We start from the raw sequence: 27,277 nt of genomic DNA on the forward strand, positions 1-27,277 counted from the left end.
TATAAAATGCTGCTCTAAGTTGGAAGATCTTCTGGAACAATCTGTAAAGTAACATAGGCAACTTTAGATGGAATGAGAAATCAGCAAATATCTTCCCCCCTTCCTTCATCAGGAAACTCCACTGGATCTCACCCCTTTCCATGAATGCATGTCCTCTTATTCACAGAAGCAACATCCTTGATCCAATACCTTTAAGCTAGCTACAAGTACTAAACTTCAGATGCAACTATACAAAAGTGTGTAATTTTATACTGTTTTACATATCCCTGAATTTGCACTTACTAATTAAGTTCAAAATTGCTTTTCAGACTGTTAGATCCAAATCTTTAGCCCTTTTGGAGGTTAAGGAAGAGAGGGTGAAAAATAGTTTTGCAAAGAAAAAAAGCCTTTTTAAAACTCAACAAGCTGTCCCATTTCCAAGTATTAGCAGCAATGAAAACTACACATCTTTATATATAATAAAGAGTCATTTGCATGGGCTTAAAGCAGCAATTTAGCAATTTTGGATCTTACATAACATTTATAAGCATATCTTTTGGTATTGCCAGCACAACTATCATTCTATATAACTTAAGAATTCAACGTTTTATTGTTTTAAAAAAAACACACCTTGGTGTAGCTTTCTGTACAGTTTCCCGTTTATCATCTAAGGTGCAATTTGTTAACTTAACTGAGGCATTCAGTGACCCATCTGACAACATTTTGACAGCAGCAGATATTAACAATAATTTAAATTCTGCAAGTTTCAGACGATTATCTCGTTCATCCTTAACTTGAGGCTGTTTTGAAAAGAAAGCAAATAATTAAATTAACCTTAATACAATTTATACAAGGAATGCTTTTTTTTTTTGGTGCCTTCAAGTCAGTCTGGACAAGTTCTCGCAATTCCTTGGAAACATTTTCAGAAGTGATTTGCCACTTCATGCAGCTAAGAGAAGTGACTGGCCCAATGTCATCCAGCCCATTTCGTCCCTAAGGCAGGACTAAAACTCAGCCTCCTAATATCTAGCCTAGTGCCTTTAACTACATCACATAGGCTTTCACAAATTCTGTTACTGTGAACAAATTCCTAAGCCATTTAAAACACTGGATTCAAACAATCTTGAACAGAAAGGATTTATCACAGTTACACACTGTTACATAAATGATAGACACAGATTTTGCAAATCAGAATATCTGCACTACTGTAAATTGTTATTCATCTGCAAACAGCTGTACAATTCTAGAGAAGGCAGAAGTGGTGCTTCTGGATTAACTGAAACTTTTAAAGCAAGCTCCAATGGCTGAAACAAAACAATTTCTCCCCATGTGAATCAACTGTACAATAAACTCAATTAGCTAGCTTTGGGAGGGAAGAGAGTTCAAAAATAATACTTTTGGTACTTACTCATGGAATACATTTGGAAGATAGGAGTGTAATGGATTCAGGAACTAACATGCCCATCCTCATATTAGAGAGACCCTTGAGATCAGTTGCCCAATATTCCAAATCTGTGTGCTAAATCCTCTATCACTACAATCAACCATCATTATTGCTCAAGATTTCTTTTTGTATATTTATGTCTGGTGACTCTTGCAAACCACTGATTTTTTCAGCATTTTTATTTCCATTACCTTTCTTCAGGCAAACATTATCTATTCTATCCCATCCTTTCAGCATTCTTTTGTTTAAAGAACAAATGTACGTTTTAAATTTAGCCTTCCTTTATTTATCCCTCCTATAAATCATCTTATCTTCTTCTTTTATAAGAACTGTAAATCACTTAATTTTGTGTCTTATCTGTCTTATTATCTTTTGTAATTGTAGGCACTATTCCATTAATTCTACTTTGGCTCACCAAAAACAGCAAGGTTAGGTTAATATACTACGTACCAGAAACACCAAGGAAAACTTGGATACCTTTGAAGATTAGCCTGAAGATTATCTCTTGCATGGGAAGTTCTCCTTCCCCAGTAATTTTAACTCTACTGAAACACCTAGGCAGAGCTTCTTTCTTGGTCTTTCCTTCCCTGGGCTGGTACTTTTCCCCCTCATCTTGGCCTAATTTTTTGTTTGTTCGTTTGTTTGTCTGCTTGTTTCTTTTCTCTTTTCTATTACTTTCCCTTCCCAGGGCAGCTCTAATTTTTTTTTTTTTTTTTTGTGCCTTTGAGTCACTGTTGACTCCTGGTGACTGCCCGGACTAGTCCCTGCAGTTTTCTTGGCAAGGTTTTCCAGAAGTGGTTTGCCATTGCCTCCTTCCTAGAACTGAGAGAAAGGGATTGGCCCAAGGTCACCCAGCTGGCTTCATGCCTAAAACTCAGAGTCTCCAGGTTTCTAACCTGGTGCATTAACCACTACACCAAACTGCCTCTTTGATTTCTTTTACCCCATCTTTTTCTTTCTTGCTATTTCTACTGGAGAGAGGGAGCGTGCACATCTATATTTAAAGAATGGTTAATGTACTTGAGGGAAATGTTTGTTATACAATAGTTTAAGAATGGAGGTGCTTCATTTTATAAGCAATTAATTTATTATTATTATTTATTATTATTATTATTATTATTATTATTATTATTAATTCAATTAATATATTTTCCTGATCCTGCCTCCTCCATCGCTGCTGTCAAGTATATGTATATACATATATTTATATATGCAAAAAACCAAAACCAAATCAGTGTGTCACTTTCACATGTTTTTAGGTGGGCAAGAGAATCTCAAGGGTTTTGTCTACAGATGGCAACCTAAGGTTAACAAGGTGGGGAAGCTGTGCCTTACACAAGATTTTAATAGGTGCTTATTTATTTCGGTGTACTGTCTATTCTTCCTTTGTGGTGGAGTGTTGTCTTAAATTCAGGTTGTCTTTCTTTCAATTTACCTTTCTAAATAATGGAAGAGACTGCCTAGAGTAGATCTGGACATACATACACACTGTTAGTTGTGCTGCATGGGTAGAATTGATGTGAATTAGATAACAAACACAGCAAAAATGTGTATTATATCCAAATAATTCCATGGGAATATAAGTCTTTTGAAGAAACAGAACAGTTTCTCTCATGTAAGTACACACACTCATTTTTTTACTGTTAAAAGAAAGGTACTCATACAGAAGAACAACAGAAAAATAAAACCTAATTCTCCATTGTCCAGCAACTATCACTGTAATGCTTTTTTCAGTTCCTTACTAGATTTGAATGAATAATGCTTGCTCTACTGTCTACTTACTATCCAAAGAAAGATTAAGCAATGATAGTAAGATAGCTGAAAAATTACAGTGATTTAACTTCAAAGAATATATTTTCCTTACCTGCTTGGAACGTGGGCTGTACAAAACTAGAGTCAGGGAATCAAACTGGAAGTCTAGTTTTAGTGTTGTTTTTACTTTAACAGAGGAATGCATTTCCACCACAGCTGATGTCACCACTGTTATTCCAGCTTTAAACATTAGAGACACATATATTAAGCATATATACAAAAGATATTATTAAGTATCAAGAAAGTGAACAGTTTTTAATCCAGAGCATTTTAAAAGAGAACTACTTTTCACGGAATAAATTTTATTAAGTACTACCGCAATTAAAAACTTTCACCAGAAAAATAGCTTGCAACATCCAAAGTTGTAAAATTGTGATGCGTAAGAACATTCAGATATTCAGGCAAGTATTTTTTATATATGCTGAAAAATATTTGAATTAATCTACTAAAGTACAGTTGTGAGATTATTTCTATATTATGCAGAACTATTACATGATTAAAAGCAAAAGGAATAAATTGGAATGGTCTTCTTTTTGTCTTACATATGAAAAATAATGTGAATTTGTTTAGATAATAAAAAAATGTTTAGATATAAACTCCTATGATTTAACATACCTAGTTGATAGTGTAAACCAAAATATTAAAAGGATATTGCCATCTATATCTATAAAGAAACTGATTATATAGCAAGACTGTACCAAACAAAACTAGTGATTATATACAGCTTATAATTTATTTCAGACATTTATTTAAAGCTGCAATCTTATATTCACTTCAGGAATTACATAAAGTGGGGATAGTCTGACTGCATTCAAGGAAAGTGGGAAGAATAGTGACAGAAGATTGAGGGCGGAGCTGGCGTCGCGGCGATACGGCGGGCGATCCTGGGCTCCCAGGATGGCAGCCGATATCTCCTCGCCCGGACGGTCCCGATGGACCTAAGCCGTCCCGTAGAGATGGCGAACGCAAAGGGCGCGTCCCGCGGATCTCAGGGACGCCGCAAGTCCCAGATCGATCCGGGGAGAAGCTCTTGAAGCCGGCGGAGGAGAGGCAGCCAAAAATGGCTGCGAAAGCCGGGACAGCTCCAAAGGAAGATGGAAGAGAAGGGTGTCAACTGGGTGAGATGGACTTTTACTATTCAACTATTCTTAGAGAACACCTTAAGTAACTTAAAGAGATTTTTAAAAGTGAAGAAAAGTGGATTAAGCGGCGAGATTGAACCCTATTAAAATTAAGAAGGGGAGAAAATTTTTCTTTTCAACTTTCCCTTTTAGTGGAATTGACAAGATGTTTTTCTTTTAAAAAAAATATATTTTTAACTGGATTGGCTTTCTCTTTTTAATACTCAATAACTTTATATTTTAAGCCTTTTTTTTTTACTAAGATTTTTTTATTGCTATAAGAAATTTATATCTTTTTGACTTTGAAATGGGGAAAGTGGAGTTAAGAGAAAGTAAATGAAAGAAAGTTGCACTGCCATTTAGAGGCGCGAATTAGTGCTTTTTTTTTTCATTGTGACGCACGCTCAAAGACCCTGTGCTTTCTAAAAAGATAGTGGGATGTGCATGTTTATACAGGTGTCATCCGTAACTATAAACAAGAAAGTGGAGTTGAAAGCGACTTTGAAAACATTAAGATGGAAAGTTTGAGCCAGTCACAAGAGCCTTGATTAGTGGCAGTAGCTCTTTTTTCTGCTAGAAGCTCTGCTTTGCTTTCTATTCACCCCCCAGATGGATTTTTTTAAAGAGGCTTAGCCTTTTCCTTCTTTTCCTTTTCTTTTTTTTTTTCCTTCTTTTTTTCTCTCCTTTTGCTTCTTTTTTCTCTTATTTTTGGCAAGAACAAAGATAAAGAATCCTTTGACTCAATGAAGGTTTATCAAGATAATAGACTATACGAGAAACACAATGCAGAAAAAGATCTTTAAACTATTGAGGATGACTATAAAAAATTGGAAGAAGAGCTGCAGAAACTCTCAAAAAAAAAAAGAAAAAAAAAAGAAAAAAGATATTAAAGCTAAAATGGACTTAATTAAACATAAAACGGGATCATTGGAAAAGGAAGAAATAGTACAAGAAATCAGAAACATTAAACGGAATTATTGTGAGGCCTATAAACTGAGAATTAAAAGGGTTAATCAACTGATAAATGAAGAGAGACAGATTTGTTCTTGGCACTGAGGGTGAGAAAGATTATACAAGATTATAATGGAAAATCGTACTAAGAGAATGTACAAAAAGAAGAAGTAAAACAATATTGAAAGAAACTATTGCAGATGTTTAAAGAGAAAATCAGGGGAATACAACAATGATGGAACTGACAGAAGCTTCCAAAAGCAGAATGTTCAAAAGGACACTTATTATTGCTTTCTCTTATCCAATAATATAGAAAAAGGAATGAACAGCCAGATATTTTGGGACATTGAATGAAAAGGGTGAACTCAAAATTATGCAAGCGCTGGAATAAAGTATAAATCTGAGATATATAGTTAAAAATTGTATAACATGTAGTGAAATCTGGTTAGAACTGTAACTTGGTTAGAATTGTAATTGATACTGTAACTGATATTGGTTAGAATTGTAACTCTTAAGAATTGGAAAATTAAAAGTACTTATGCAGGAGGAAGTTATTCAAAATTATGGAATGTGCAGAGATGAGTTAAATTGAGATTTGAAATTAGAGTAAGAAGATAAGCAATTTTATATGACACGGGATTTGTTTTTATTAATGATTAGATGAGAAAATATAGTAATGTAATAGATTAGGAAATTTTATAATAGAAATTTGATATTAATTATTATATATATACACATATAATAGATAGATGGAGATGTATTACTAATCCTATTGAAAGTTAAAATTTTTTGTAATATATGATTTTATAGATTAGCTATGAATGATTAATAATTGTTAATTGATAAGTATACAAGTATATTTTTGAATAGATGATATGAGAATTTAAGATTATGAAAGGGGCACCAACGAGTTTAACTGGTTGACACACGGTATAAAATGGAAGATGCTTTTTTATGCCTTTTTATGTTTTTGTTTGTTCATGTTTGTTTTGTGTTTGTTGTAAAAATAAAAAAAACATTATAAAAAAAAAAAAAAGGAAAGTGGGAAGAAATGTGGTAACCCCATTATCCTTTTACCACTCACCACATGTAAAGGATGACCATCTGTATAGCTGAACTTCTACTATCCATGCAGGTTCCCCAGACGATTGAGGCTGATTGAAAAATCAAGGTCTGTAATCACCTGGAAACCCTCTACGGATAGAAAAGGATCTCTACAACAGATAGTTTCTCTTTATATGTACAAAGCATAACACAGTTTGGTGGTAACTTTCTGATTTTTGCTCACTGTGAATATGAGCAGACTATTGCCATTTTGAATAAACCCTGAAGAGGTTTTTAATCAGGACTCATTAACTCTATTTTTGAGTAGATATTCATGCTCTAGTTATATTACTCTCATACAACCACTATAACCAATATGAAATATTATCAAAATGAATTGGTTAAAGAGAAAAAACAATTAGATTTTTCTTCCTAGTAAAATGATATAATTAGTTTAACTGAAAAGAAAATACCTCCAGAATACTGGGAGACACTTGCAGCTCCACTATGAATGCTTAATACATCTTTTTTTCCTGGTACAGATGGAGGTTCAGAACTATCTCCTAAATTTTCATTCAAGGTCCTCAAAATCGTAGTTATATCTGCCTGACTGAGAATCAGCTTTGGGAAAAAAAGTGGGTAATAACAAAGCATTATTTTAGTTTGAGAATGTCTGAAATTATTACTTATTACTTTCCCCCCGAAAAATCGTAATTTCTGCTTTTAAAATATAATCTTTACACTTTCAGCGGTCAATCATTAATTTATAGAGAGACTTCAAATATGACTTTGCAACAAAAGTGGCCCTATGAATATTTCTGTTCAGAAAAAAAAAATCTGATTTCTCCTTCCTTTTGCCAAATTCCTTCATTTCTCTCAAACACAAGTGCCTTTGCTAATATAAGCAACTATTTTGTTAACAATGCAATTACCACTGTCTGTACTTTCTGCATGTCATTTTCCTCTGTTCTCACTGTTTACTCCACAATCCGGTATGTGGGTGTCTTTATAGTATGTATGTAATATGTGTGCATGTGCGTGTATGTACTATCACAGCTCAGGGGAATACTAAATGCACCTCATGACACAAATTGGACTTCAATCTAGAATATTTTATGCCACAGGTTGTGTATGTGCTTTTATTTACTGGCTTATTTATTTACAAATTGTATATGCCAATCACTTTCAAATGGCTCAGGACAGCTTATAGATACCCACAATGATATAAGCATATAAACTCATAAAAATGAGTATGTTTTTATTGTTTTTTATTTTTTGTTTTGTTCTTATCTTTTGCATGATGTTTGGTTTTATATAATTGTTGTAAGCCACCCAGAGTTGTGGCTCTAAGATGGGTGGCCATACGAGTCTTTTAACTAAATAAATAAAGACTTAAATAAATAAAGGGCTTAGCAAAAATATTTTAAGACACTGACTAAACCCTAACAAAAATGGGCCTGCCCAAACTCAACCTGGATATGGCACAAGACATTATTTCCTTGTCTTCTTCTTGTGTAAGAACATAGTATATGAAGTAACATAGATAAAACATTTGTATTCTACTTGACACACAGGTAGTCCTTACTTAACAACTGTTCATTTAACAATGGTTCGAAGTTATGACAGCCTCGGAAAGGGTGCTTTACGGCCCGTAAAGCACTTCCAGCCATCATAAAACATCGTACCACACCCCCCCCGGTCATGTGGCTGCATTTCAGGCGCTTGGCAACCAGCTTGCATTTATGACCAATTGCCAAGTGCCCCGTGATCATGTGATCGCCATTTGCAATCTTCTCTGCCAGTTTCCCCAGAAAGTCAATGGGGAAGCCGGCAGGGAAAGTTGCAAGTGGAGGGGATGGAAGAAAATCTCTTGGTGTGTGCAGGAACAGAGCTCAAATTCTGAAGATGTGAGCTCTGTTCCTCCAGCTCCACGAAGGATTTGCCCTCCATGCACAGAGGGGAGGGGAAACCCTTCAGTGGGCTGCAAGAACACTTGAGAGCGAAAGGGCTGCCTGCCAGGAGGATTTCAACTCTGCATGGAACTGAAATCCTTCAGCAGCAGCTCTTTCTCTCCATCCATTTAACGAGCCAGGAGATCGCTTAATGACAATTGCATTGAGCGAAGCAGTTGTGTGGGCATCTCACTTAATGACTACTTCGCTCAATGATCGAGATTCTGGTCCCAATTGTGGTCATTAAGTAAGGACTACCTGTAATCATGTTAACAACTACTGCTATGTTTTTAAATATATACTTCTGGAATATCTGTGTTCAAATACTGTGTGGAATAAATTTCTGAACTTCTAAAACATCTAAATAAAGAACTTACATTAATTGGCTTAAGATGCCCAAATATCTTAATGTCAGGAATTTCATGATACCAGAGAGCAGCTAAATTGCGTTCAACTTTAACTTCAAGATTTAATGGCTGTAGTAGTTGTAATTCATTTTGTAATAATCCACTCATAATATCTGATCTGAAAATAAAAATAGGAAATACATAACATGATGCATTACATGGAATTAGGAGCAGGATTGCAGTTTAAATTAAATACAAATGTAGAATGGAACAAATTCTGAAAGGGCAATCCTACTAGAACCTGAGATATTATTATTAAATGTTACCAAACCATACATTCCTTCAGAATATACAGAATTGGCTTTCTACATGTTAATAGCTGCAAGGATTTTATATGCCTTCCATCTGAAAAGACTTTGACTCCCTCCTTGGAAGAACAGCTAAATAAATTCTGGGAGTATGCCTTGACATCTAGAATAACTTGGTATTTAAAAAGCAAATCTGACATAGAATTTAATCTTAATCTTCACTGGAAACCATTCTTGGACTATAGTCTTATACCAGTAGTGTGCCAAATCCAAAATGTGATTTTTAGAGTTCATATTTCAACTAGTGGTATAATTTATAGCATTAATGCATTATTTACTACTTACAGTTATCTTTTAATGACTTATAGTTATCTTTTAATGAACAGTGTTAACTAAATATTTTTTAGCCTAAAGCTCACAAGAGATACATGGATTTTGACTAGAAAATAGATACAAAATATTTCATAATACAACAAGTTTTTAGTGATGCATTGGAATTTATTAGCTTTAAATTTGTTTCTTATCTGCTCATATTTTAGTATCTGTATCTGATTAGTTTTCCTTCTTTGTACTACTTATTTCTTATATTCTTTCAATATATAATAAAGATGGGGGAGGGTTATAAAAAGAACAAAAAATAAGTAGAAAAGGTACTGCTGGGGATAGATGAAGCTGATGGAAAGGCTACCAGGGTCCCCATCTGGTTTTAAGGTTCTTCTGGTTTTGCATCCTTTCCTATAACTGAAGTATCTTGGATGTTTTTGCCATAAAGGAGAGGAAAATTTCACTGGGAAAAATATGGACTAGAACAAAAGAGTTTCTTTTTCCTCTTCCAAAAACTCCCCCAATTCTTTGCCCTTCAAATCCACTGAAAATTGCATAACACTTGTATTTATTTTTCTTTCCCTCTTGTACCTTGGAGCTAGGTAGAGATATGGCAGAGAAGGATAAGAAATGTGAATGCCTTAGAGAATGTTTAGTAAAGGTTGGTTACTTTCGTCTTGGAATTGGACATATAACTAATGAATTAGTTTAGTCCTCCAGCATCATATTTTGGGCCAACTTAATTTAGATTGCAAAAATGACTTGGAATCAATTGCTGTATACTAAAGGCTCATTATGTTCTTCTTGTTTTATCTTTGGTATTTGGAATTCATCAAGAAATGTGGATTTTTCAGACATTAGGATTCCTAAAACGAACAGCACTTTACACTGGCAGCAGAAATCTACACTGATTTACAATAGTGGATTGTTGATCTATTATTTGTCAATTCGAATTGGGGAGGGGAGATTGTCCACAAAGAATCCAAGGAAGAAGACTTCCAAGCAAAATTCTCAAAGGTTTTTGGAGGTTTTTTAATTAATTTGAAATTATAAAATAATTTTAAAAAGAAAAAGAGAAAAAAAGAATTGCTAGAAAAGTCTGAATTTGAGGAGGAACAAAATTAGTTTGTAAAAAAATAGCTTTTGGGGGGCTTATACTATATATAAAATTGAGGTTATAAACTGTAGCACATAACATTCTTCCAATAAAGTTGCTTAGTTTGAAATTACATTTAGAAAAATTAATTTTGAAATCATCTTAAATTACCTGTACAATTTTAGTTCACTCAGCTTCACACAAATACTGTCAAGAACAGGTGGGACACTGTAACGAAGCTTAGTTTTCACAAGCACAAACTCATTTTTTATGGTGATCATACCAAAATCAGCAACTAAAACATCAGTAGATACTGCTGACTGTGGGATTATGACAACGGGTGCTTTAATGTTAATATCCAGCGCCATTCGGGAACTCTGCTTAGCCAATTCTTTCACACCTGTAGCTGCTTTTTCAGCAGCTTGAACAGTAGCTTCAGTAATTGCTTCCTTTGCCATCTGAAAATTGTTTACAAAAGCCTAGAATTTAAATAAAAATAGTTCAGCAATAAATGAGGATAATAGGCATATTTAATATGCCAATATTAATCCATATACATTCCAAATTATCAATACACTCACCATTTCCATCTCATACATATGTACTTTAGGAACAAGCATTTTATTATGTTAGAGGAAAACATGGTTTTAAAGGAAGAGGGAATGTAAAGTCCAATCAGATTGATTTTTTTTTTTAAAAAATCCCATTTTGGACAATATTTTGCAAGTACCAGTTAATGGTTTCCATAGAAAGTACCTTAAGTAGGAGCCACAAGTCCAGGAGAAGCCCCAAACTGCAAACAGTTTTATCTGAGGGAATGCTATCCAGCTACAGTCAAAGATGACACCTCACTAGATCCAGGAGGACCAAAAGTCCCAAGCCATTCTGCTTGCTGTGGTTGAGTCAGAGCTGGTTCTGCCCCATCCACATCCTCATAGCTTCCAGGCACTGGGCCAATACCTGAACAGCATCATCTGGCTGGCCAGAAGTGGAGATATATAGTTGATGATACTGCACCCTATGCAGTTGGATGACCTTCTCTAGCAGTCTCATGTAGATTTTAAAGAGGAGGGGAGAGAGACCAGAGCCCTGAGGCACTCCAGACTGCAGAGGAATCCTAACTGGAACCAGTCACAGAAGGAGGAAGAGAACCGCTGCAAGACAGTACCCCGCATTCCCAACTCCCAGCCAATCCAGAGGATACCATGGTCAGTGGTATGAAACGCCACTGTGAGACCCAGGAGGGCAGAGGACATCCATAAGTACAACCAGTACTGCCTCAGTGCTGTAACCTGGCCTTAACCCTGATTGAAAAGGGCCCAGATAATCTGCTCTATCAAGGGCCCTCTGAAGCTGAGCGCCTAACATTCTTTCAACAATCTTTCTCTCAAAAGGGACAGTTGGAGACTGGATGAAAGTTGTCCAACAATCAGGTCTAACAATGGCCTTTTGAGAAGGGATACACCACTGCCTCTTTCAAGGCAGGTGACACTATTCCCTTCTGCAATGAGACATTAATCACTACTTGGGCCCAACTACATGCCACCTCCCAGGAGGCCTTAACATACATTATTTCTTGGGCAGTAACTTCATTTAGAGGACAATTACACTTTTACCGTAAACCAATTATTCTCCATTATTTTGAGGATTCCATTTCAAAGTTGCACATATCAAACAGGGAAACATTCTCTCTCCCTCCACTGATCTTAACCTTTGATGTGCACCAGAAGTTCTAAGAGTAGAACTTAATGATATGATACTAATCAATACAGATCTTAACTATCTTGTTTAGATACAATGTAACAAATATATTTTAAAATGTGATTCTGTGTATTTAATTTCAAGAAACTGAAAATTATAAATAATGATTATCTGAAAAGCCATATTAAAAAAATACAGTTCAGTTGAACAATAAATAGGGACTGCTAAAACAAGTCCAGTAGTTTTTCCTAGTGCAGAGCAAGCAAAAATGATTTAAAGTCACCCAAGCTGTGCATGCTAGTTCAAAGATATCAACAGAAAAAAATGAAGTTTTAACTTACCAAAATTGCAGAAACAAATTTGTTGACAAAAACAATTTGAATACATCCAACAGTTAAGTGAATCTCGCTGTCAACAGCATTCATATTTGTAACAGAAGCAACACCAGTGGCATACGTATATGTAATCATTTTTAAACTGAAGACTTCTTTTCCAGTAATATAGAGAGCCTTGAAATAAAAACAATGGGCAGTGTAAAGATTTTAATTTTAAAGAATTATGTGTTTATCAATAAAGGCCATGAGGCTAATTCAACAGTTCCCCTTCTATTCATGTAATCTTTCCAGTTCATGAAATGGGCTTTGATCCAGTGAATTAATGGAAGTTTTAGGAGGAAAACTTGTCACCTTCAAACTATCCTATAGAGCAGATATTAAAAGCAGGAAGAGGGAAGATCTCTGGTATAAGCTAATTCCATATATTTTTTCTCTACAATATAGAGCCCAATTCAATATGTGCATTGTAGTCATAACTAGATATAGCATGCAAACATTTGTCCATAATCTTTGCTATAAAGTATAGTACAGGAAAAATCACACTGAGGAGGAGAGAAACTAAATAATTTAAGGCATCTACTATTAAATCAGATGTAGATCAATATTTACAACTGTAAATGCATTGTTTTCTACACAGAGCCTAACACACAACTAGTATTGGAATTAGCAAATATTAGCACATTAAAAGAACATCTGTACCTTTTTATAAAGGGCTGTCACATCACAATCCACAATAATTATATTCTTTAATTTAGCAGATATTTCAGTTGTTTCTTTCTTCATAATCACTTGGCTATCAAGACCTAAATATAATAAAATTAATAATTATGAATGTCAATGAAGCTTCGTTTTCAAAATCTTTTCTCTAGAATCTTGTTATATTTTTACCTTCTATACTAATTTCTGATATCCAGCGTTTCTGTTCTCTTATAAAAATACGTAAACAATTCATGTCTACGCAAAGATGGAGATCACAAACATCATCATGTTTTGATTTTTTTGAACCTATGGGAAGTTAAAAATTAACAAATAAATATAATTCCAATGGAAAGTTGAATTTACTGAGGTAAATATCTTGCATTAATACCCAATTCACAAGAGGAAATCAATGAGAAAAGATGCCAGGGGAAGGAGGGCTGTTGACTCTTCTCATCCAATTACACTTAAAAAACTATAAAACTAGGAACTACAAAGGAATACAGCTTATGTGTAGGGGGGCATTCAGTCCATCTGTTCTCATTATATACTAGGATTTTATTTTGGATGAATACTGTAGCTTTGACAAAACAAACCTTTCAACAGAAAGATTTTTTAACTGCTTGAAAGGGACAACTTTTTCCTAAATAATAAATTTTTTAGTATCAGTCATGGAAAATTTTTAAAGGTATAATTCTCTCCTTTTCTCATTCTATGAACAAAATCCAAAATTGTTTTCAGATGGACATTTGGGACATAAGAATGCCTATAATTTTCAATAATGAAGTCAGCATTTTTACATTTATCTTCAGTACTTTAGAAACAAGTACTATTAATCCTGAAATAATTTCCTTCATGTACCTTTAAAGAACCCAGAACGTAAAATAAGGCTGAAACACAAGAAGCAATACAATGTTTGATATTGGAAAGCCTTACTAAATTTCCTAAGAACTTCTTTTTTTTCTTCTTTTTCTTGGACAATCTCTACTGTATTTGCCTCTTGAGTTGGAAGGAGATTATTTAGAAAATTCATTGTATTCAGGAGTGCTTCTGTATGTAAATGAATATCTATAGAAGAAAAAGTCACCTACAGAACAAATACATCTTATTAAGAATATGTTTTAAAAGCACTTTCTGGGATGTTGTAATTGTATAAATAGAAACCATCACTATTACCTTTATCAGCTGTAGAACATTCTGATAAGTATTCTTCAGTTCTGGGGCATTAATATCTGCCTATACTCAAAAACATGACATTTAAAACTTGAAAATATTGCATAACATAGCTCCAACAAAACTCTAAAGAAAGTACATCTATATTCTCAGTATGTGCTTTGATAATTACCCCACTTCTGGAATAGATCAAAGGGCCAGCAGTCTGCCTCCACCTACTGTCCGCTGCTGTTTATCTATTACCCAATGATAACCTGTCCTTCATAAACATGTTTAATACTGAGAAATTTGATTTCCTTCTACTCTTTGGCCAACTCAACATTTATTTATTTAATTTATGGGTCACCTGATTTCTAAATGATTAAATAATTTAAAATTTTAAATATTTGTCTATAGAAAGATTAAGGGAAAAAAAAAATCTTTTCCCTTACCTTCATGTACTCAATTGCTAGAAGATCATCTACTGAATTATCCAGGGTTGAAATAATATAAACAGGCTTGTCTTTATTGTCTAATTAAAGAAACAAACAATATTAAAAATCATGTTGCTGAACAAGTGAATTGGGATCAAATATGTTCAAAAGCTACACACAAAGCACAATAACTTATAGATTTGCTTTAAAAGCAAAATTAATTACATCGGACAAAGAAATTCATGGATAAGAACTGTAAAGCATTATTTATATTGCACCAATATTAGAGTTTCATGAAAGCAACCTAAAGAGAGTAATGTCAAATGGGAGCTTATTAAACAATTATTACTGTTATTACTGCTATTATATTTCAATAATAATACTAAAATAGTTTCTTTTTTATGCTTGATTTTTTGACCAAAAAATTAAATAAACTATTGTTAAAATAACAGTGAAAAGATACTGTTTATATATGTAAACAAACAAATGCTAGAAATTATTTAATCCTTTACAGGAAATCCTCGTTCAGCGACCATTCGAAGTTACGATGGTTATGAAGTTACGCAGTTATGATCACAATTCAGGTGCTTGGCAACCAGCTCGCAATTACCATAGTCACAGCGTCCTGCAGTCATGATTTCCATTTGCGACCTTCACTGCTGACTTCCAAAAAGCAAAGTCAATGGGGAAGCTGGCAGGAGATTGCAAATGGTAATCATGTGACCATGGGACACTGTGAGTACACAGGATTTGCCTAATGACAGCAACTGGAACTGCTGTAACCGCCACTGTGGTCACATGACATCGTGCTTTATGAACACTTAGTGACAGAGTTGCTGGTCTCAGTTACTATCGTTAAGCGAGGACTACTTGTAATGAAATAAAAAAACAGAATAGAATACAGTCATAAAACAATTTAAAATATGACAAAACCTAAAGATGACAAATACTAAACAATTATTTTATATATACTTTCTGTTTTAATACATATTTTTAAAATCTCTTCTAGCTTTTCATAATGTTTTTTTAGATACTGACATATCTTCTATGCTTTTTAATTGACAGTACCCCACCCTCTTTATGCTGGTCTATGACTGTAATAAATTTAAAAAAAAAAGACATACAGGAAAGTTAGTTCCAGTCATGCTTCCATGGGAAGGGAATTCCACAAATACAGCATAATAAGAGAAGATTTTCTTCTTTGTTAATATATATTTTTTAAAAACTTATACACACACACACACTAAAAAATTTAAAGTGAAAACCTGCACTTTGAATTGGAACAAAAGCAAATACACAGCAAATGAAGTTCCCTCAGAATCAGCATAGCATGATGCAATCTGCTCATACGTGCTAGCTTTGTAGCAGCTGTACTCTGTATTAGCTGGGCAAGGAAAGAGTATCCATTTTTTTTTACTTCCTGCCTCATCTCTATTATTTCAAGGTTGAGATGGTTCCCTTCCCATTCCTGAAACGGGAAAAGCAGTGAGAGGGAGCCAATGCCCATGCAGAGCTTTTGCAATTGCCAATAAATATAGCATGGGCATTAGTTGACGTTTCCATAAGATATAGATATAGAAGTGAGATCTCATGAATATAGACAACGTTAAGAAGTATTTTACAAATTTGTCATATTGTTCACTAGGAGAAGATTTTAAAAGCCAGTTCCATTCCCCCCCCCCTTAAAAAAAGCTCTGGATAGCTATTCGAGAATGTATTGAGGCAGACAGAAATGGCTTGCTGTAACCACTCCCACAATGAGAAGAAAAAGTAGTAATAAAACACCAAGTACACTTTGAGGCATTTAGAAGGTACCTGCTTCACAATCTGATATGACAGAATACTAATTTCCACTAGGGTTGATCAAACCATTTGGAGAAATTCTTCACTGTTAACAAAGCTGTAAGTCAGCGGTTCTCAAACTTTCTTGGTTCATGGTGCCCTTAAGAGTCTCAGTAATTTTTTCACAGAACCCTTAGGCCAAAAAAATGCCTAACAGTTCTGTTTATTAAGTAGTTAGGTCCAAACAACTTATTAAATATTTATGTCCTAACAACTTAGTAGCCATTTGAAAAAAGAATATACATACATTGAATGAACCACACTTACTTACTAATGGGATGTGTGCACCTACTGGAATCAGATAGGACATCACCCCCTTAATTTCTTGTTCCGTGTTGATTTTCACACAGTACTTGCTTTTTTACCACAGCAAGCACTGAAAATCCAGATTTGCAAAGATATGACTGTGCAAATGGATGTTGCAAAAAATTTAAGATATCCCATGGTACCTCTGTGAGCTTGCTATCAGTTCGGTGCACAGTTTGGGAACTGCAGCTATCGGTAATAGATCACACAAACACATGTTGCATTCTCACGATGGTTCGGCATGACCGCTGCTATGGTCTTTCAAATCTGTACATCAATGTACATGTCCAGAAAATAGGTCTATCAAGACTGCTGCTGAAAGTTAAGTGTCCCAGCAAAAGTCTTCTATGCATACATGAGGATACAGAGATGACACTGGATAGCCCCCAATGCAGCTGTGCTGAACCTTTAAAAGAATTAATATCTCATGGTATCCAAACCACCAAATGGTTTGCACAGCCTTAGTCTCTACTATTCATTTTGCAGTTTTTTTGCAAACACAGACTCTTTCTCAAACTCAAGTTGCAAAGAAATAGATGCTGGGAGCTATATGATGGACACAGTATGCAAAGATTATTTGCACATTCAGGTAATGGAGAGTTCTCTCTAAGGAATTCATAGACAGTGAGAAAAAAATAAGAATGGATTGGGTTAAATGGAACTCAAAAAATCTTTTTAGTAACAACAAAACATTTGGATTCAGCATGGTATTACTTTGTGGAAGATGAAAGGCCCACCCGGCCTGATCTAGCAAAGTGACAGTTATCAATACTGTAGGTAACTTAATACTAACATAAGCAAATGCATGCCCACTGTTGCTATATTTTCAAACATGCTCTATGTCATAAGGCCCACAAAGAGACGCCATGGAGGTTCTGTGGAGTGTAGGAACTGGTTAAATCTTAAAGAAATGTTTTGTGGCAAGGTGCAGGTGTAAGAAAATGTATGTACAGGCATATGCTCAATGGATATGGCAGTTAAGATAAATCTAGGATGATAATTAAGTGATCTTGCCCCTGTTCCAAGAGAGGAGATCCACCCTTTCAAAGAGAAGGATAAAAGTCCTCTGAGGTAGGAGCAGCATCACATAAAATTACCATTGCCTTAGCCACTACAGAATGAACAGAGGGGTTGTACGTGAAAAAGCTGGAAGAGAACTTTGAAGATGAGTGAAACTGGAGGGAAAACCTATAGGAGCAGTTCTATGCAGGACTAGGTGAAAACATCTACCTATCCCAACTCTAGAGTAGAACCTGAAAAGTGGTAGGATAGACAAACTGAAGTCTGATGTAGTCCTGTCCTGGTTCTCAAGCACTGGTACAAGATACATAGTCAGACAATCTTAAAAGGAAAGCCAGCACTTAACATTTGCAGAGAAGTAAAGAGGTAAGAGCGTGATCAAAGTCCAGGTAGGGATCAAGGCAAGAGTTTCAATATATACAGAAAGTTTCAGAGGGTCAAAGCAAGAGTCAGTTGCAAGAAAGAGCAATCTAGGTTAGGCTATTATTACAAGTATAATTCCAACAATCTAGGCACTTCTGCATCCTTCTACTTGTTTGATTCAGTAGACGTGGTATTCTCATAAACCTGAATGCTTTTACTTGGTTTCAGTCTCTAAATCCATTGACTCCTTTTGTGTAGAAGAAACCCTCACTTGCATTAATAAAAGCATTAAAAAACTGGAGAGGATGAACTAGTTGAAGTAATATTTTTTCCAACTGACCTGAAGACCAAGATCTTCCAAGGAGATTGAATGTGAGCCTTATACAGGTGAAACTCGAAAAATTAGAATATCGTGCAAATGTTCATTTATGTCAGTACGGCAACTCAAAAGGTGAAACCAATATATGAGATAGACGCATTACATGCAAAGCGAGATATGTCAAGCCTTACTTTGGTATAATTGTGATGATTATGGCGTACAGCTTATGAAAACCCCAAATTCACAATCTCAGAAAATTAGAATAATGTGAAAAGGTTCAATATTCTAGGCTCAAAGTGTCCCACTCTAATCAGCTAATGAATCCATAACACCTGCAAAGGGTTCCTGAGCCTTTAAATGGTCTCCCAGGCTGGTTCAGTAGGAATCACAAGCATGGGAAAGACTGCTGACCTGACAGTTGTGCAGAAAACCATCACTGACACCCTCCATAAGGAGGGAAAGCCCCAAAAGGTAATTGCAAAAGAAGTTGGATGTTCCCAAATTGCTGTATCAAAGCACATCAACAGAAGGTTATGTGGAAGGGAAAAGTGTGGTAGAAAAAGGTGCACAAGCAGCAGGGATGACCGCAGCCTGGAGAGGATTGTCAGGAAAAGGCCATTCAAAAGTGTTGGGGACTTTCACAAGGAGTGGACTGAGGCTGGAGTTAGTGCATCAAGAGCCACCACACACAGACGGATCCTGGACATGGGCTTCAAATGTCGTATTCCTCTTGTCAAGCCGCTCCTGAACAACAAACAACGTCAGAAGCGTCTTACCTGGACTACAGAAAAAAAGAAATGGTCTGTTGCCCAGTGGTCCAAAGTCCTCTTTTCTGATGAGAGCAACTTTTGCATCTCATTTGGAAACCAAGGACCCAGAGTCTGGAGGAAGAATGGAGAGGCACACAATGCACGATGCTTGAAGTCCAGTGTGAAGTTTCCATAGCCTGTGTTGATTTGGGGAGCCATGTCATCTGCTGGTGTTGGTCCCCTGTGCTTCATTAAGTCCAGGGTCAACGCAGCCGTCTACCAGGAGATTTTGGAGCACTTCATGCTTCCTTCCGCAGACGAGCTTTATGGGGATGCTGACTTCATTTTCCAGCAGGACTTGGCACCTGCCCACACTGCCAAAAGTACCAAAACCTGGTTCAATGACCATGGGATTACTGTGCTTGATTGGCCAGCAAACTCGCCTGACCTGAACCCCATAGAGAATCTATGGGGCATTGCCAAGAGAAAGATGAGGGACATGAGACCGAACAATGCAGCGGAGCTGAAGGCCGCTATTGAAGCATCCTGGTCTTCCATAACACCTCAGCAGTGCCACAGGCTGATAGCATCTATGCCACACCGCACTGCGGCAGTCATTGCTGCAAAAGGGGCCCAAACCAAGTACTGAGTACATATGCATGCTTATACTTTGCAGAGGTCCAATATTGTTCTATTTCCAATCCTTGTGTTATTGATGTCATGTAATATTCTAATTTTCTGAGATTGTGAATTTGGGGTTTTCATAAGCTGTACGCCATAATCATCACAATTATACCAAAGTAAGGCTTGACATATCTCGCTTTGCATGTAATGCGTCTATCTCATATATTGGTTTCACCCTTTGAGTTGTGGTACTGACATAAATGAACATTTGCACAATATTCTAATTTTTCGAGTTTCACCTGTATGTGAGAGGTAAAGGAAGGGAAAATAAACTGTCAAGTCAGTTCAGATAATGAGGTACAATGACTGCCATACACTTGGTCTATACTCGACATCACAGAAAATCTAAATAAGAGAACTTTGAATTGAAAATGTAGTCACAGATTATAAACTGAAGAAAATGCTGTGTTAGGATCATATCCTAATCAGAAATATACACCTTTCAGACCAATGAAGGCAAATCCAGAGAAGTGAAAGTATATTCCAGTGTACAACCATTGGGAGTCATACTGTACAGATATAATCATATTACATGAATGAGATCCAAGAGAAATCAAATCTGACTTGTAATTGTTGTTCCCAGAGTAAGCAGAACCCCAGAAATGTGATAGCAAAATTATGAATGGAGCCTGATAAGGTTAAAGGTATTGACCTTGAAGATGTGGAGACCACAGACATTGTTTGAAATACAACAGAAGGTGAAATAACCCCAGAGGGAGAGACTGACGGCACTGAAAGCTTCAGCAAAATAGATTATTCTGGCACAATCTGGGAGAGGCTCTCTTATGGTAGGTAAAAATAATGTTGGAATAATACTTCTATCTTAGTGGGTGTATTTCCATGGCCAGTTTCTGGTTACCAATACTCATAAGGTAGCAGAAGCTATATTTTACTACATCTTCAAGTATGAAAGTAGAACTCCTTCCGGTCATTAGGTGCTTTACAGAAGTAATAAAAATGCTAATGCTTGACTGGAGAAGATAATAAAGCATAGTGGTAGAAGACTGAGTACTTCAACTGTGAAGTTTGCAGGACCCTGAAGGGTGTGATGCTTGTTCTTTTGGTACAAAAGAGGGAAAAGCTTCCCTCAATTACTACACAAATTTAAATTGTCCTTGAATGATGACTTTTCAGTTATATTTTAAAAAGTATCTGAGACCCAAGCATTAGAACATTTAGCTTTCCCACTCCCACAAGTTTCAGATACTGAGAAGTAAGACAATTAATCACTGTATTTCTGCTTTTTTGTAATTTAAAATTGAATACAGATAAGAATAAACCCTTGCTGGAATCTTCCCCCAGTCCTTCCTTCTTTTACTAAACTTTTTTCTTGTTCAACTAAAATCAAAAATGGTATCGCAAATTGCTATTTTAACAAACTGTTATTTGAAAAAGTTAGCAGCTTAATTTTGCTCATTTAAAATCATATGTAAATACTTACCCATATATTCTGGACACATTAAGCAAATCTCTCTAAGAAAAGCAGTAGCAGTCATGTCATATGTTCTTAACTTAAGTTCAGTGCCTAATTTTAAGATTTCCAACCGAAGAATTGGCTTTTCAGTGTCTTCTGCAAGACGACACACCTGAAGAAACACCTATTTTTTTAAAAAAATGGGATGGTTAACCAAATCTACAATAAGCTTGGGATGGACAGATATTTGCTATTTCATAGAATCATAGGGTTGGAAGGAACTTTGAAGGTCGTCTAGTCTACACTTTCCCTTGCAATAGTTAACCATTCATTTCTAAGAGAAATGAAAAGTTTAATTTATCTAATAAGCATATTGTTTTTGAATTTGGGGGAACAATACATTTTAAGCACATAAAAATGTAAGTGTAAAACAGAATATAAGCAATTAAGAGTTACTTGTATAGTGAGATGGGTGGCATATATAAATTTGAAAAATAAAATAAATAAATAATTTCACCAGAAGTTATGTTAATAGTTCAAATTTATTTGCGAAAAGTCTATGATTGCATTTCATTGGTTATTATCCCAGTCAAAAGAAAATCAAATCTATCTTTACCCTAAAGTAACACAATGTAATGGAATGTTTGTTTCAATCAAAAGAAAATAAATTTTCTTCCTACACTAGAGTCATGTGATACAAGTAAGTATGTGGTTGTCTCTGTCAAAATAAATTCCTTGCACATTCTCCCAAACTGACACCAATTCCTCCTGCCCACTGTAATGCCACTGCTACAATCATAGTTAATAAGCAATAAGCTAAGCCTTTGTCTCAGCAAATTTGACTGAATACTGGTTGCTCTGCTTTCTTTTTTCCTCTCTCCCATGCTGCATTCTTCATTCATATGTAACCTTGAATCATTTTCCTTAATAAATAAATGTATAATGTTTTTGACTCATTTGTTTAATTGGGTTATCTTTATCTAGTTTTCAGACTTCTGTGGAGATCCCATTTTAGGTCATATTTATACAGAAATCTGAAAATTCAAACAGGTTCACAAACTTTTAAGCACCACTGTATGCATTGTTTAATTATGTTTCTGGATTAAAAATTCAAATTTTGGGGTTTTTTAAGGCCTTAACTGCAAAAAGGGTTAAGTAATATAGTCCCAGCAGCTATGGAATATAAAACATCCATCTTGTCTGAGTAGCTTCTAATGAATATGTTTTACTGGTTATAGTGTTACTAGCCTCATCGGAGAAAGACGTTGGAAGTAAACAGATGCCATCATTTATATTCTATTAAAATTCAACTGAATAATAAAAGCTGGAAGGGCAACAATGAACAAACAAAACCTTGCATATGGTCAAATATAGATACACATACAGCTGCCCAGAGTAATTTGATTGCAGCAGGGTAGAAATAAGATAGAGAGATAGACAGACAGACAGACAGACAATCATTCTCCTCAATACTGCTCCAGCAGGCACAGAGAAAATTCCTAATGGTGTTGCTAGCAGAGTGACTGAAAGACAACTGAAAGGAAAGGCAAGAAACAGAATCATGCAGGGGGTAAGTCTTCTTGTCAAAAATTTACCTCCCATATCAAAAATTCACGTCTTGAGCTCTGTGCAGGTGATAATCCATTCATGTATTAAACAAAATCATGAAGAATACTGAGATACATGGCTATGGTCTGAGTCAGTGCAGGCAGTTTCCTATGCATGAAAGCTGTATAGCATTCATTTACTGATGAGTAATGTACAATAAAATTTGAAAAGAAAAATAAGAAAAATACAAAGCCATATGGTTGTATGTTTAAAATGATACCAGGATCTTTCTGATTCTTTTGTTCCTTTAGCCCCTTTGGTTTGGCCCACTGGAAGCCTATAATTTTGCATTCTGCTGCTGCTCTGCTTTCCTAATAATCCCTCCTTTCACAGCTGCTATTGACAACCCCACCCCAATATATCCTGAAGATCCCCTAGTCCTCAAGAGAGGCTTTTTGAGGGCAGATGGTAGAGAGCTATATAAACTCTGGGAAGCAAGGAAACACCAAATGACTTTGTTCCTATAATCCCAGGACTTGAGCCATAGTTTTTAAAGATAAATTTAGCAGAGTAGTCTGTTCAATCTAGTCATGTATGTTAAGGAGAGAACTACTGATGCCAATCAAATTATTTTCAGAAGTAAAGCAACTATACTAATGATGATAAAGAAGTCAATATACATTTAGTAAAGAAAACTTACATACATAAACAGTCTGACAGAAATACTCATAAACCTTTAACGGTAGAAAATAAAGCATTACCTCAGATATTTCAAATCTTAATTGGAAATCAGTCATATTTTTCAAAGGTTCTGGTTTTGCTGTCTTTTTTCGGAAGCTGCTACCTCTACTCAATGAACCCAAAGGTGCTTCAAAAAATGGTAAGTCTTCCAAAGGACTACTTGGAGCATCATAATATTCATCTTCAGATTCTAATAATAGTTCAAGGTAAAATGATGATTATTAAAACATGTTTACATTTTGACCTATTCATATTACATGGAAAAAAACCCAATAATTATATCTAACATAGGCAGACTTTACATTTATGGTATTCTATTTAGGTATTTGTTTTTATTATTTGGCTAGAGCCCCAAGATCTACCAGTCATACCCTAATACAAAAGGCATATGAAGTAATAATTCTGAGATGATTTTTGAATATTGGAATAAAACTGAAATTATAGTGCTTTTACATAAAAATCCAATCTTGCTTGTTCCAGCTCTTTTCATACCAAGTAGCACAATTTAAAGAAGGTGATTTTTGTTGCTATTGATAAACAAGTGGGAGTCATAAAATTTTGCTGATCTACTGCAAATCACCCAGGCATAGAGATTTATTTTCTGCTCATCTCTGGTCTACATAAATAGTATACGTTGGCCCTAGAGAAAAAAACCTGCATGAAATAATTATATGATATAATGAAATTTTGGTTCATAGATACATACTTCCCATTAAACTATTCCCTTTTGTGGTAACCAGTGTTATACAAAGTGCAAAAAAAAAGTAGCAATAAGCAAAATAAATTGAAGTCAAGATAAGGGAAACAAAATTCTAACTAGATCAAGTTTGCACCAACACCAATCATTATACCTTTGTACCTTTATGTCTTTGCTTTGTACATTGATTTATATATTGCCTTTTGGTTATGAAACTTCTCACCGCTCTCTTTTTCATCAGCTCCATCCAACTATAACCTTCTTAGACTTCTCTTTCCTCTCAACCCATTCATTCTTCTTTCATATCTTGTTTTTCAATTTGTTCCTCATTCATTCTTTCTACATGAACAAACCATCTCAACATACTTCTTATATTGATCACTATTTTTTTAAATTTTCATTCTGCATCCATTCATTCTTGACCTTACCTCTTCTTGTTTTAACACACACTTCTTAAGTACCGCTTTCCACTGCATTCAGCTTACTTTTATGATTGATTTGCCATAGCCAATTCTGACTTCCATATAACAAAGCAAAGAAAAACATGCTCTTATACACAGGTGTTTTCCATTCTTCTAATAAGCATTAATTCCTTGCAACAGATCATGTTACCCGCTATCTTTTTACTAACGTTTGCAAAATAATTTTTGAGTGAACATTACCAGATTAAATAAAAATAAAGTGAACATTTACCACTTGATCCAGCTATTGAAAGAGGTTCTAAAAATGGAAGTATAGAGGTCGACATCTGAGGTGTTGTTATCAGAGAAGATGCTTGAAGCTGCAATATAAAAGCAACATATAATCTTCTAATTCAGAAATATATGACTCTCTTGGCTAATATAAATATTTACCTTATCTTATCTGGCTGTTCAAGGCCAGTAAACTATAACAACAACAACAACAATGGTAACTTCCAAAATATCAACATAGAACAGTTAATTAGAATGAAGTAAGACTTAAAAATGTCCTCTTTTTAAGAAAGCATGTGATGCTAACATTAAAGCCAGCCATAGATTAAATACAATGAAACAAAACAACATAGGAGTTGCTATTTATCAGAAATTTAATTAAGAAGGAGCAAGAAGAATCTGAGGGGCAGTGTTATTTTTCCACAGCTTAAAAACAATTACTTAAGTATTTCTTCTACCTGGTTTCATACATAAGGATAGATGGAAGTGCCTCAGTTATACCAGTGAGTAAGCAGATTTGTACAGAAGGTAGTCCTTCAGCTTCTCCAAATCTTAGATGATAAAGGCTTTAAAGAACTTGGCCAGCTCTTTGAACTGAGCTCAAAAACAAACCAGAACCCAGCACCGTTTCTCAATGCAGAAATTACATGCTCCCATAGGTGACTTACACTGGATTATGTACCAGAAGAATTTTTGAACGTTTTACAAAATTAGCCATATAGTGAATAAAGGTAGTCCTTAGGTTACAAAGGAAATTGAGACCAGAATTTCCATCACTAAGTGATGTGGTCATTAAGTGTGATGTCACATGACTGCATCACTTAGCAACGGCAATCCAGGCAGTCCTGGTTGCCATCGTTAACCAAATCCCACTGTCAGGCCTAGCCCAAGGAACTCCAAGAGACAATGCCAATTCAGTCCAGCTATGTTTATTAGCTACAACCTCTAGCAAGAATCCTCCCAGACTAAAACCCCAGCTCCCAAAGTCATCCAGCCACAACAGTGTGAATTCCTCAGGGAGGTGCCAGTCTCATCCTCTTGTTCCTCCCACGCTGTTCTGGCGAGCTAAGAAAATGTTTATCTCCCTGAGCCTGGCCTTCATAATTCCATTCCATCACACCCACCCAGTCATTAGGCGAGGATCCACCCTGATCCAAGCCATTCCCGGCTTGGTCCCTTCCCAGCCCCAAGCCTCAGTAAGGTAAGTGACTGCCTTCTCTTCAGTTCCCTCCCCCGCCTATCTACCCCCCATCTCTGCCCTTCTGGCCACACTGCACGTCTCTGGCTCTGCTGCCTTGCACTCCACTGGCCCTACCACCCTGCGCTCTGCTGACCCTGCCACTCTTAAAAACAATTACTTAAGTATATCTTAAGCAGGGCGGCAGGGCATGTGGAGCACAGGGCAGCAGGACAAGTGGAGCACGGGGCGAGTGGAGTGCACGGCAAGTGGAGCACAGGGCAGCAGGGCCAGTAGAGTACAGGGCGGCAGGGCTGGCAGAGGCAGTGGAGTACAGGGTGGCCAAAAGGGTAGAGATCAGGGGAGACAGGCGGGTGAGGGGAGTTAAAGCGCCCCTGTGGTTGTAAGTGCAGGCGGGCTGCCAAGCACCTGAATTTTGATCACATGACCATGGGGGCACTGCAGCGGCCATAACTTTTAGGGACCATGTGTAATTACCATTCGTTCAGCGCAGCTGTAACTTTGAACGGTTGCTGAGCAAATGGTCGTTAAGCGAGGACTACCTGTAGTGCAATAGTCTGAACCAACAGTCTGAAGAGTAACTTGCCCGTTAGCCAAAAGTAATGACTTGCCCACTAGCCAAAACTGGTGGCCAGTACTTGAAAAATCAAAGTCAAGTGCAGATCCAAAGGTATCTCTAGACAACAAATCTGCAGCTTCTGGATAAGTACTAATAAAAATGAACCCCTGGATCTGAATTGACTATCCAACCTTTTATAAATTAGGCTTTGTTTGCCCACCACCCCTTCTCAAAAACTAACTTGAGATTTACATAGACTCTCTTGGCTGTGATGGAAAGGACAGAATGAGAAATGCTATCCTTTCTCATCTAGTCAATAGTCCAAATGATAGCATGAATTATCAGAGTAAGAACAAACCACGTACCCTCAAGCTTCTTTCTCATTTCATGCACCTAACTTTAGTGTTCCTATGCTGAGTTCTTGAAACTACAAGAAACTGTACTTTAAC

The 27,277-nt window shown here is 35.9% G+C and overlaps 1 protein-coding gene across 4 annotated transcripts in view; it reads right to left on the reverse strand.

Moving 5' to 3' along the window:
- The window catches only part of VPS13A (vacuolar protein sorting 13 homolog A), a 160,455-nt gene that overhangs the window by 71,465 nt on the left and 61,713 nt on the right, over positions 1-27,277 (reverse strand). For all 4 annotated transcript variants that reach the window (XR_015793885.1, XM_088130428.1, XM_088130429.1 and 1 more), the window contains exons 24-37: positions 25,073-25,160; positions 23,703-23,872; positions 21,421-21,577; positions 14,715-14,794; positions 14,287-14,346; positions 14,047-14,197; positions 13,303-13,419; positions 13,114-13,217; positions 12,421-12,588; positions 10,550-10,857; positions 8,681-8,828; positions 6,825-6,972; positions 3,288-3,415; positions 610-779 (exon numbers count right to left, since the gene is read on the reverse strand). Coding sequence is in view for 3 of the 4 variants with exons in the window: in XM_088130428.1 (XP_087986554.1) it covers positions 610-779; positions 3,288-3,415; positions 6,825-6,972; positions 8,681-8,828; positions 10,550-10,857; positions 12,421-12,588; positions 13,114-13,217; positions 13,303-13,419; positions 14,047-14,197; positions 14,287-14,346; positions 14,715-14,794; positions 21,421-21,577; positions 23,703-23,872; positions 25,073-25,160 (1,997 nt within the window). In the remaining variant the exon portion in view is untranslated. The remainder of the gene's footprint in view (positions 1-609; positions 780-3,287; positions 3,416-6,824; positions 6,973-8,680; positions 8,829-10,549; positions 10,858-12,420; positions 12,589-13,113; positions 13,218-13,302; positions 13,420-14,046; positions 14,198-14,286; positions 14,347-14,714; positions 14,795-21,420; positions 21,578-23,702; positions 23,873-25,072; positions 25,161-27,277) is intronic.

This window comes from Python bivittatus, unplaced genomic scaffold, assembly GCF_059951505.1.
Source record: "Python bivittatus isolate LINGU-HERP-01145 unplaced genomic scaffold, Pbiv_v1 ctg000850_np1212, whole genome shotgun sequence".
In the NCBI taxonomy this organism is placed as follows: domain Eukaryota; kingdom Metazoa; phylum Chordata; class Lepidosauria; order Squamata; family Pythonidae; genus Python; species Python bivittatus.